The sequence below is a fragment of the Rhinichthys klamathensis genome, unplaced genomic scaffold (genome assembly GCF_029890125.1).
Source record: "Rhinichthys klamathensis goyatoka isolate OS25496 unplaced genomic scaffold, OSU_Roscu_1.1 h1tg000372l_1, whole genome shotgun sequence".
Lineage (NCBI taxonomy): Eukaryota > Metazoa > Chordata > Actinopteri > Cypriniformes > Leuciscidae > Rhinichthys > Rhinichthys klamathensis.
In genome coordinates, this window is record NW_026606879.1 from 1,990,039 (window position 1) to 2,002,038 (window position 12,000).

General features: G+C 36.3%; 2 protein-coding genes across 2 annotated transcripts in view; one reads left to right on the forward strand and one right to left on the reverse strand.

The window, feature by feature from the left end:
• Nucleotides 1–228: 228 nt before the first annotated feature.
• igfbp5a (insulin-like growth factor binding protein 5a) lies at nt 229–6,086 on the forward strand. The gene is made up of 4 exons (XM_056233552.1): nt 229–808; nt 4,908–5,110; nt 5,256–5,375; nt 5,525–6,086. Exons 1-4 carry the CDS (start codon nt 469–471, stop codon nt 5,660–5,662), a joined length of 801 nt encoding a protein of 266 aa, XP_056089527.1. The 5' UTR covers nt 229–468; the 3' UTR covers nt 5,663–6,086.
• A 4,261-nt stretch (nt 6,087–10,347) lies between these two features.
• The window catches only part of igfbp2a (insulin-like growth factor binding protein 2a), a 48,487-nt gene continuing 46,834 nt past the window's right edge, over nt 10,348–12,000 (reverse strand). The window contains exons 3-4 of the mRNA XM_056233551.1: nt 11,542–11,682; nt 10,348–10,826 (exon numbers count right to left, since the gene is read on the reverse strand). Of these exons, the coding sequence (XP_056089526.1) occupies nt 10,668–10,826; nt 11,542–11,682 (300 nt within the window). The 3' untranslated portion in view covers nt 10,348–10,667. The remainder of the gene's footprint in view (nt 10,827–11,541; nt 11,683–12,000) is intronic.

The following is a 12,000-nucleotide window of genomic DNA, read 5'->3' on the forward strand; positions in this document are numbered from 1 at the left end:
AACCTGAGCTAAATAGCACAGCATCACTCTGGGATCCGCCCAAGAAGCACAAATACCTTTAAATGAAGTGCAGTGCGCCTCCCTCCACCACGGTTAACGTGAGCAGAGCTTCATACTGACAGCAGCTCTCCAGGGTGAACACTGTTCGCTTGATTAAGCTGCAGGACTTCTAATAGAACCGGGACAAATTGATTTCGTTTTTTTTTTTTAAAAAAAGGGTGAATAGCCTACACGTATTTTTGAGGTTTATCTTCCCCCGAAATCCATTCCATTTCATCTCAGGACTTAATTAGATATCATGTCTTATAGCCTATGAACCATTGGATTCTAATATCAAGAGGTGAGAGGATTGATAATTGCTATTTTTAAAACACCGATACACTTCCCTTTAACCGTACGCTACTTTCGTTCTCGGATATCTCAAAATAATTCGACTAATTCAAGGCTACTGGAATAGGTTCTCTGACCATGCAGCTAAGTTTGTATACTCTGATTACATTTGTATGGTGTCTACCCGGCTTTTTTGCCTCGTACGTGCCCTGTGAGCCTTGCGATCAGAAGGCGCTGTCCATGTGTCCACCGGTGCGGATGGGGTGTCAGGTGGTGAAGGAGCCCGGCTGCGGATGCTGCTTGACCTGCGCACTGACCGAGGGGCAGGCGTGTGGAGTCTACACGGGGACATGTGGACAGGGACTGCGCTGCCTGCCTCGGAGCGGAGAGGAAAAGCCGTTACACGCTCTGCTTTACGGCAAAGGAGTTTGCATGGACGAGAAACTAGGTCTACACAAACCACTTCATATGCCGAAGGGTAAGTTTTATTGACATAGGCTACAAAATATCTGTTTTATATGCAATAAACGACCTGATACAAAAGAAAGTATCTATCTATCTATCTATCTATCTATCTATCTATCTATCTATCTATCTATCTATCTATCTATCTATCTATCTATCTATCTATCTATCTATCTATCTATCTATCTATCTAATATGCAATAAACGACCTGATACAAAAGAAAGTATCTATCTATCTATCTATCTATCTATCTATCTATCTATCTATCTATCTATCTATCTATCTATCTATCTATCTATCTATGCTGAATTATCTAGGTCAGGACTTCTAGGCTATAGCAGACAGTCTTGTAGGCTACGATTTATTATAGCCTATTATCTTGATGAGTTTTTGCATTTATTGAATACAGAATTAGTATTCAAATCAAATTCTTTCCTAGCAACCCCCACCCACACACCCGCAGATCTATCTCTCTGTCATCCTCTTTATCTCACTGCCTTTCACAAGCTTTAGCCTCCCCTGCCTTTCTTAGCAAAAATCTGCGATTAAGTCAGCTGCAGCACCCTTAAAACTGTGATAATGCGATCTCATCACATTTACTGAAAACAGCTGCTGCAGCTATTTCATTCTGAATCATCATCTTACAAGTCGTTAAAACTTTAGCCTGGAATGGAAGGCTTGAGTTCTGACAGAGAACGACTTGGAAGAATTAGGCAGCATTCAGAATACAAAACAACCCCTAAAATTTACACACCTGAGTTAAGGCTGTTTTAAGGAGGCTCTGCACCTCTGAATTCTGTGTAAAGGTGCAATGGTGCAAAACAGTATAAGGCTACTAAGCTCTGACCTAGTATCAAAAGTAATAATGATATTAATAATTTCATATTTTTATTCATTTAATAATTTGTATTTAGAAATTATATTGTGTCAGGCATTAAAAAAGATATATTGTTGAAACAAATTAAGAATTTGTTTGTGTGAGAAGACGCATCTATGGCCACTGTTATATTGGCAGGGACAATTTGATTGAGTTCTATTTTGCATTGTGAAAACTCAAACCATGCACATGGAATTGTTTCCCAATTCTAAATAAAACTCATTTATCTCGCAAATTGTCTCTGCCCATAAAAACACTCTCATCAGACACAGTAAAAGGACAATGCAAGTTTTAAGGGCATGAAAAAAAACATGGCCACAATTTGCTAAAACGTAAAAATTAACGAGATGTTGTCACAGTGTGAGGTAAAATGAGGCAACAATTAACAAAACATGCTCACATATTAATAAAATGCAGGATTGATTCCTTAATTTGTGGCCATAACTTTTGGCTCTGTATATTAAACAGTTTGTGTAAATGCACTCATTTGGTGCAACCTTTGTACTGTACAAATGAGATTTTAGTAATAAAATGCATGGCAACATGTAACAGAAGAAACTTAGAAGAGAAAGCAGATAGAAAGAACGAGCACACATTCTCTCTCAGGGCTGCACAGATCTCAGATTAGCATGCATTCCCAGAACAATAACCCCAGATTATGAGGCATGGAAGTGCACTCGTAACATCACTAAAATAAAACATAATATCCCTCAAATAAGACATCCGGTTAACTAATGCTTGGCAGATGATAAAACAACAGATTAAGAAAGTGGAAGCACCATGTTGATTTATTCAATGATTTCAAAGCTTTGCTGAGGCTTTTTCTCTGATTTGTCAGTGATGTCATCACAAATGGCTTGGGAGATTTGCTCATCTGCTGTGACCCTGGCTGCTTAGCTTCTCTACAGAAGACGCAGAAGGGCGAGGAAGGGGTCAAGCCCTTGAATCTGATTACTCACAGCTGGGCAATGCAGTGACGTGTAAGGGAGAGGAAGTAGGTCTAGAATGGGCAAATTGAAGTTGGCATCTGGCATCTATGCTTTCAGTTAAAAGAAAGAGCTGGTGGTTGAGTTCAAACTGTTGAGGACTTTATTGTCATGCTTGATTTGTAACTTCCAAAATAGCCATGATAGGTTTTCATAGACTGTGTATTCAGAAATACCTGGCTTTCACTTTTCGGAATTTGAATAACTTTTCTAGGGTACATTTATGTTTATGGTTGTATTGTTTGGAAGGCATGGCCAGTGAAATATGCATGACAGCTATTTTTTTTTCTGGCAGACTTGAGTGATTTCCGCTAAAAAGTTTAACAATGAGCTACTGTTATGAGACACCTGGAGAAAGCCAACAGCTAAAATATATCTGCTGATCTGTTGTCTCTTCTGAAGAGTTCTGGCTTGCTTTCAGATGCTAAATATTAGTCTTGCTAAGCCTCTGTTAAAATCAATGGACCAATTGCACAAATAAAGTAAGCCACAACATTCTCAATTTAGATAACTCTTACAAAAATAATGTTATTCTTCGTGATTTTTATTAAGTAAAGTTCAAGTATATGTTAAGTATACTTTATAAGTATACACATATCAATGGACTAGAAGTGTACTGTTTCAATACTAAGGAATAAATTGCCCCACTTTTAGTGTATAAAAGTAGGCCTATACCAGTGTAACAACCAAGTGTAAGAGTAGTAAACTTTGAGTACACAACTAGTTTATAAGTATTTTGTGTGTATGCTGCAACTATACAAGTGAACTTATAGGTGAGTTAAGTGAACATAACATAATGCTTATAGTTTACTATACATTTGTAACGTAGTTAGATGTTATGGGAAGAAGGAGGCGGGAACCGGCGAACATTCAACAAACTTTAATAATAATAATTAAAAAAAAACAATACAAAATGAAAGTAAAGACAGCAGCCCCTGCTGTCAAATATAACAAACAAAGATACGAGACCGGGTCGCGCAGGTGTCACTCATCATTAATCACGCCACCGGCCTCGCGCCGTTCTCCCACGGCCCTCGCCTCGTACTGCTCACCACTATATTATTTTAGCACTTTAAGTATATTAATATGTTCCTATTTTTTATACTTGAAATATAGGCCTACCTTTAACTGTACTTTTTTCTAGTACCATTTAAAAAAAAATGTCTAGCATCATGCATCCTGTTTTATCAACACTTGAATGTGGGTAAGTTTTTTTTTTTTTTTTTTTTAGCAGCATTTTAAGCAAAAAGCTGAGAAAATCACATTTTTGCCAAAGACTACTTCCAGGCACATCGAATTCAGAATGATGATCAAAACACAGATGGAGTAGCCTAGATCAAGTCCATCAACACCTCCAAAGCTTCACAGTTTTTAACCCTTCAGCAGTTTTGAACTTATACGCTGTTTAATGTTTGATGATCGTGCTATTTTACATTTTTACATCTTCTATCACTTGTTTCCGCTTTTTCACCTGTGTTTTGGAATCCGGAGATTCTACTATTTCGGAAAATATGTAATGGTGTCCCCTACCGTATAACAGTGAAAACATGGATAGCCGGAAAATTCAGTCAATGGTGGGGAAAGGGTAAAGTAAATTTGAAGTAAATTTCTATGTACACTACCAGTGGAATAGCCTACATAAAAATTCAGATACTCGGAATTGACTATATCTGTTTTCTTTGTAAATCAATATTCTCATAATTTAAGTTATTAGACGTTATGTAAAGCACTATGAAAAAAGTATTTAATAGGCTACTCAATCAAAAGATTAAACTCAAGGACAAGCCAAGAATACTGAATTATAATTTTAAGTATATCTCAATCAAAAGATTTAGTTCAAGTATAGGCCAAATATACTTAGACTTTTCTTTCAGTATAAGTCAAGTATACCTAAGTGCAGTTTTAGGAAGCACATAAAGTATATTTCTGAGAAGTACATAAAAAGTAGACTGAAAGTATACTTTCTTATTTTTAATTTAAAAGAGATATACCAATAGCACACTTGAATTAACTTATTTTTAGTAAGGGAAGACCAGTGCAGGAAGTCTTTGTTGTAAATAGATAATGAGAAAATTGACTGTAATCAACATTAAGCACACCAATCCAATGTGGCCTTAGATCGATGGTCTTTTTGGTTTTGTGACTGACATACAGGCGTCTTGACAGTGCGAGCAACCCTTGTTTATTTGTTACGTAAACAATGCCAATCTCAGTATGCCATTGCATTTGACTATTGTCCTCTTCCTAGATCAAGAGTCACACGAAGAGACCCTGGTTACAGAGGTAACAGAGGATCTGCTTCCCCAGGCTAAGGTTCCATTATTCCAACGAGACCACATTAACAGCAAGAAGGCTCAGGCCATGCGAAAGGATCGGAAGAGACAGCAGGCTAAACTCAGGACAAATATGGACTACCCGCTCTTGGGAAGTGACAAACATCACTCTGACATTGTAAAGTTTTTTTTATTCAACTTTCATCTGATGTCAGTGAAAAAAAAAAAAGTTTTCATGGTGTTTTGTGTTATTTTACAACTTTCTATAAATGCCTGACACCTTTTCCAGACTGTTCTGTTAATGATGTGTGTGCTAACTGCAGGGTCCATGCCGAAGAAAGCTGGATGGAATTATCCAGAGGATGAAGGACAGCCCCAGAGTCATGGCTCTTTCACTGTACCTACCCAACTGTGATAAGAAAGGTTTCTTCAAGCGCAAACAGGTTAGTTTTGCACTTCAGCAGGTTTGTAGATGTCAACTACTGGCATGCTTAGTTGTCGGAAAGTTTTCTTTCCTATAAACACTTGGCACTTGGCTGAGGGTATGGTCAAATTACTTTGCTTACTTTGCTTTGTTCATTTTCGGTTACAGTGTAAACCCTCCAGGGGGCGCAAGAGAGGCATCTGCTGGTGCGTAGACAAGCATGGAGTTCAAATGCCTGGCACTGATTTTAATGGAAGCAACATCCAGTGTAAAGATCTTGAAAGCAACGGCAGCAACAATGAATGAGACAACTTAAATTCGGTCACGTAACAACAACATCACTCACTCACTCACTCTCTCTCATCTACCATATTATGTGATTTGCCAATCATTTCTAATCTTAATCTTAAAGAGTCTGACCTTTATTTGTGGAAAATCCATATAAGCCTATATAAGCCTATTTTAAAGCACAATACAAGCATCAGTTATTGAATCCTGAAATTGTCCTCTTTGATCTTCATTGGTTGGTGGGATCTATCAAGTATCATTTGGGAGTGAACTAGTTTCTACTGTATCTTATGTCATAGACAACGAAAGTCTTATGAGCTTAAAGAGCTTTAAGGGATAGTTCACATAAAAATTGTATTTCTGTCATAATTTTCTCACCCTCGTGTCATTCAAATCTATATGACACACAGTACTTTCTTCTGTGGAACACAAAATAATATATGTTGAAAAATGATCAAAGAGTTTTTGCCATTACAATGAAAGTCATGGGGTCAAAAACAACACTTGACCCATTTTTGTTTCATTGTACTGTATGGACAAAAAACATATTATTATTTTGTGTTTCACAGAAGAAAGCAATGCATACAAGTTTGAAATGACAAGGTGAGTGAATGATGAAATAATAAAAAAATTTGGGTGAACTATCCCTTTAATATTAGCCTACTGTTTCATATGACTCTGCTTTTGTCCGTGGCACAGCACTTACTCACTGAAGAGTACTTGTCTTCACAGACTCTGTTTTTTTTGTTGGTTTGTTTACCCCTTTCCAAAGATTTCAGGAAATTTTATTATTAGTCTTGCCACATTGTTTTGCCAACCTGAACCACATAGGAAAATTCATATTCTAATAACCACTGTTTTAGTGCACTGTAAAAAAAGCAAAAAATTAAAGAAAGCTAAGCACAACTTCTTACTGATCTTAGATACATGTACAAACATGTAGTTTATATGAATCACCATAGAATAAGAAAGACTCACCATTTGAATGCACAATGGTGACAAACCAACCAGCCATTTTTCTAGTTTTTCAAACATTAACAGATCAGGGTCCTTGGGTTCTTATGGAAATATCAGTGCCTTTTTTTCTAGTCAAATATTTGAATACTGATTTACATCAAAGGCATCAAAGGGGCCACAAAGGCAAAACACAAACACTCAAAATGCTGACCTTTAGTTTGCAGGAGTGTAGATTCAAAAAAGCAAATTCAATGTTCTTAAAAAGCAGGCAAATTGAGATTATTTGCATTATGAAAATGCCATAGTAGTACAATACCAAAGGACTATTAGGTTTTGGCCCACATAATTGAATTTGGTGCAACCAGTTTTCCTCCTAATAGTATAAATATGTTCTTGGTGCTTATGAGATTTTTTGCATGGTGTGACTTAGTGTCAGATCAGAGGCTGACAGCAGTTTAGAATTGTTCCCTGATTGAAGAATTTTAGAAAGTCATCTGTCATCAACATCAACAGTGAGTGCATTTTTAAAGGACAATATCCCTCTTTTTACTATTGAATAATATGGAAATACTTCTGAACGATACAACTCCATGTGGGGAAATTAGGCTCACTAGTATGAGACAAAAATACAAAGCAGACCAGTGTGACAAGTTTTGTAAGGTGCCTATCTAATAATGGAGTGAATATTGATGGCTATACAAAATAAAAACTGGTAATTTTTTGCATAACTTTTTCAGTTGAAGTTTCTAATAATTGAATACCCTTTAATAGCTCATTTAAGTTAACCCCAAATCAAGTCATATGGGTGGTTAAATTTGTATGACATCTAAATATCTGTGTGCAATATTTATTCATGTAATTTATGTACTCTTATTTTGTCTACTTTGTAAAGACAATACATTTATGTAATAAATATATACATATAAAGATATTCAGATATAAGAATAGAATCTCTGTTTTTATTTTGTTTGTGTACTCTACTTATCAAATATAGTTTGAGATGAGCACACCCCGGGGAGTAATTTCAAATATTTAATTGGTGCATCACTAATTTTTCCTTTTATAAAAATGTGCAGCATGTTTTCATATTTTATATATTTTATAACTTTGGTCACTTGGGAAAAAAAAAATCACTGGAGAGATGATTATTCATTCAGTTACTACAAATAAAATACAAGGTATAAATACCTTGAAATATTCTTTATTTGTGTACATGTAAAACATAGGGTCCAAAACAGCAAGTGACAATAACACCTAACAGAAAGGTTGAATTATGAAAATCTGCACAAATAAACCATAATGTTAATTTAAAATTTTAGTGAACATCTCTCTGTATTAAATCTATTTAACACATCTTCAATGAGTTTTTATGCAGTTATAATTATGTTTTCTCTTCCTTAGTGTGACCACCAGATGTCAGTAGGTAGTTACATGCAATTGTAACAGAACATCAACTGCATTAGTATAAACTGCGTAGTCTTGGACTGCATCTGAAATCGGATACTTCCCTTCTAAATAGTAGCCGAATTCCCAGTACTCATAGAAGAGTAGGCAAAAAGTTCCCGGATGACCTACTATTTCCGGCGAGATTCTGAAATGTGCAAACGATGGACACTAATATATCATGAGGCCTGGGGAGAGGATTTGTAAATGACAGTGAAGTGACACAACTGATGCTGGTAGGTCACATGATAATGACAACATGGTGAATGTTGTACGTCCAGATTATATTCATACTACACAGACTCATACTATATAGAACATAGTTTTTTAGCGGTTGAGAAGTAATTACTTATTCAAAATAAGTACCTACTCAAGAGAGTATCCGATTTCGGACGCAGCCCTAGTACTAAATGGCTTGAACACTCCAGATGCATTCACAAAAAAAATCAACTGACAACTTTTATTAGCATACATCAGGTTTTTTTAAGCCAAAAGTTCTAGACTTCATAAGCAGCCCCATATCTTTTATTTCTGTAAATAATTTAAAGTAAGGAACTAGCTCTTTTTAACTTTATAATGTAGCGCTTCAGTGTGTTTGTCAAGACGAACACTGTCCTATCCAGTAAAAAACCCTTACCTTTTTCATTATATGAGAGGGGGGCAACCTATTAAAGAAATAGGGACGAATAGCACCAGCAACATAATGAGAGAACTACAACCGTACACATTATGATTAGCACAAGATACATACTAAGTATGTAAAAGGGTTTAAGGTAAGTTAAACTCTAAAAAGGTATGTTTACAATTCTAGTTAATTTCCTACAGAAAAGTAGTATTATCAGCCTGCTAACATCAGTCCTCTGGTCATACAGTTATGGTCAGAATTTTTGGCCCCCTTGGTAAATATGAAAAAAGAAGCCTGTAAACATATACATGCATTGTTAATCCTTAAAAAAAAAAAAAAAATCGAACCTTTCATTGAAGTAAAATAATTGAAAATGAGGGAAAAACCCCTATGAAATATATGTTTTTCTCCAAAACACGTTGGCCACAATTATTGGCACCCTTTTCTTCAATACTTTTTTTTTCAACCTCCTTTCGCCAAGATAACAGCTCTGAGTTTTCTCCTATAATGCCTGATGAGTTTGGAGAACACCTGACAAGAGATCAGAGACAGAATCTCTCCAGATCCTTCAGATTCCCAGATCCAGGTTGGTGCTGCTTCTCATTAGTTCACCTCACTAATTTTTTATAGTGTTCAGGTCAGGGAACTGGGACGGCCATGGCAGAAGCTTCATTTTGTGCTCCGTGACACAATTGTGTGTTGATTTCTTGCAAAGGCAGTCAGGTTTTGATTTTTTTTTTTATCTGTTGGTATTTTATAGGATAACATGTGCCTGAACAAGATGTCCAGGACCTCCAGCAACAACAAAAAAAGGCCCACAATATATATATAAAAAACAGCAGTATATTAAATATGGGCATGGGGTATACTTTTTATCCCGGTTTGCAGCCAAAACATTTTATTGTTTTGATTCATCTGACCATAGAACCAGGTGCCATTGAAGTACCAGTTGTGTCTGGCAAATTAATATGCTGGAGATTGTTTTGGGATGAGTGAGAAGGATTTTTCTTGAAACCATCCCAAACAACTTGTGGTGATGTAGGTGCTGTTTGATAAATAGTTTTTAGGCTTTCTGAACCCAAGACTCAATGGATCTCTGCAATTCTCCATCTGTGATCCTTGGAGAGTCTTTGGCCACTCCAACTACCCTCCTCACTGTGAATTAGGACAATATAGACACACTTCCTCTTTGCAGGTAGATTTGTAACATCTTTAGTTGATTGGAACTTCTCAATTATTGCCCTGATGGTGGAAATGGGAATTTTTTATAATGCTTTGGCCATTTTCTTGCAGACACTTTCTATTTTGCGAAGCTCAACAATCTTTTGATGCACATCAGAACTATATTCTTTGGTTTTACCTGTTGTGATGGATGATTAAGGGAATTTGGCCTTTGTGTTTCCTTATATTTATACTCGTGTGGAACAAAAAATCATGGCTGGACAATTTCTTGTATTTAGTCACCCTGGTGTGCTAAAAAATGAAAAAAAAAAAATGAATGGGAATATACTTCAGAGATATTTTACTCATAAAACATTCTGGGGGTGCCAATAATTGTGGCCAATGTGTTTTGGAGAAAAACATTTATTTCATAATGTGACCACACACACACTTTCAATTCTTTTACTTCAATGAAAGGTTAGATTTTTGCACATTTTTTGAATGAAAGAACAAATGGATGGATAATGCAGATTTATTTTTACAGCCATCTTTGATCATATTTACCAAGGGTGCCAATAATTCTGACGACAACTGTATGTCATCACTTGGATTTAATTTAAGTACTATCAGTTCAGTTATATCAGTACTTCAACTGTAACAATATTATGTTTAACTGTAACGTGTTTCAAACCATCTCAAATCTACAAGCGCAAAAAATTCATAAAAACACAAGGTATATTTGTAGCTTGTTTAGAGAGTGTGAAACACTGACTCTTTGGGGGGCATGATTGTGGGTTTGTAGGCTTGAAGGTCAAGATGGGAAGGTTCAGGATATTTTTAGTTTTGAGGGTCCACAGAGGGATCCATCTCTAGGCCATCAAGGTACTGGCTGCAGTTGGGATCCCCCCTTATCAGTGGAGAGGTGGGAATGGGTCTTCCTGTGTGTGGATTCACACACCAGCACTCACCACGATGCCCATTCACTGACATCTTACACTGAAACACATGAAAGAGTCCAAATACGTTTTTAGAACAAAAATTAACCAGAGACTTTAAGCTCAATTGACAGCATTTGTGGCAAAATGTTGATTAATACAAACACATTTTAATGTCTTTTCTTTTAATAAGCACTTACAATGGAAGTGAATGAGGACAGTTAATTAACTTCAACAATCATATAATTTTAGAGCTTGATAAGGGGGGGGGGGGGGGGGGGGGGGGGGGGGGATTGGCACACCATCTGTTAAGGTGGGGCTGAATGAAGCCTGAAGATTATGAAGTTAGTGGAGATGGGGAGGAAGAGGGATGCCAGATAAACTGCCAGTGGAGTGATGTAAGTTGTGCTTGGTTGACAAGATTAGATAAACAAGCTTCTCCCGAATTTATATGAATGTAAAAGTAACATTTCTTTAAATTTGGATTTTTTTTAATCTTCAATTTTTTTATCTCTGGCTACACAAGGTTATGGCAAATGCAAATCCTGCATGTGAAATACATTTTAAAGGGGTACAAATATTCCATTTAATCACTCAATTAATAACGGGCTTTAAAAGCTGCCTGCATGCACAATAATTATCAAAGTATTACCACAATGCTTATTAAAATAGGTTTAGTTGGATTACAGCAATTCACATTTATTATTTCATGTCAAATACCCAGATCTACAAAAATGTGTGTTGCTCTGAACTTGATGCTGCTGGAAAATAAATACCTGTTTCAGGTTGTACTGCCCCCTTTTGTCACAGTTGGGTATGTGCAGGGAATAGAGGTCCTCCAGGGGACCCCTGTTATCTCTGAAGGGTATTTTTGAGATTCTTTCCAGCACCTGGTCCAGCTCCTGCTGACACGGACTCTAAAATATGTAAATACATGTGTTTGAATTTTTGTCTTCAATCGAAGTACAATAACACCATTGTGTCTTGAATTGTTTAAAATATTTAGAAGATATGTTCGAATGATACCAGTACTCATAAAGTGTGATTTTCAACACTTGTGTTATCAATGACTATAAGTTATGTATTAGGCCAAGATAATGCACACTATATCATCACAGCTGAGGTGGAAAATATCTCAGGGAAAATTCAATGGATAGAACCTTAGTCAGGTTGCTATGTTTCTACAGTCATATTTAACATTAATATCAAATTGACCCCAGAACTACATTTTCCAG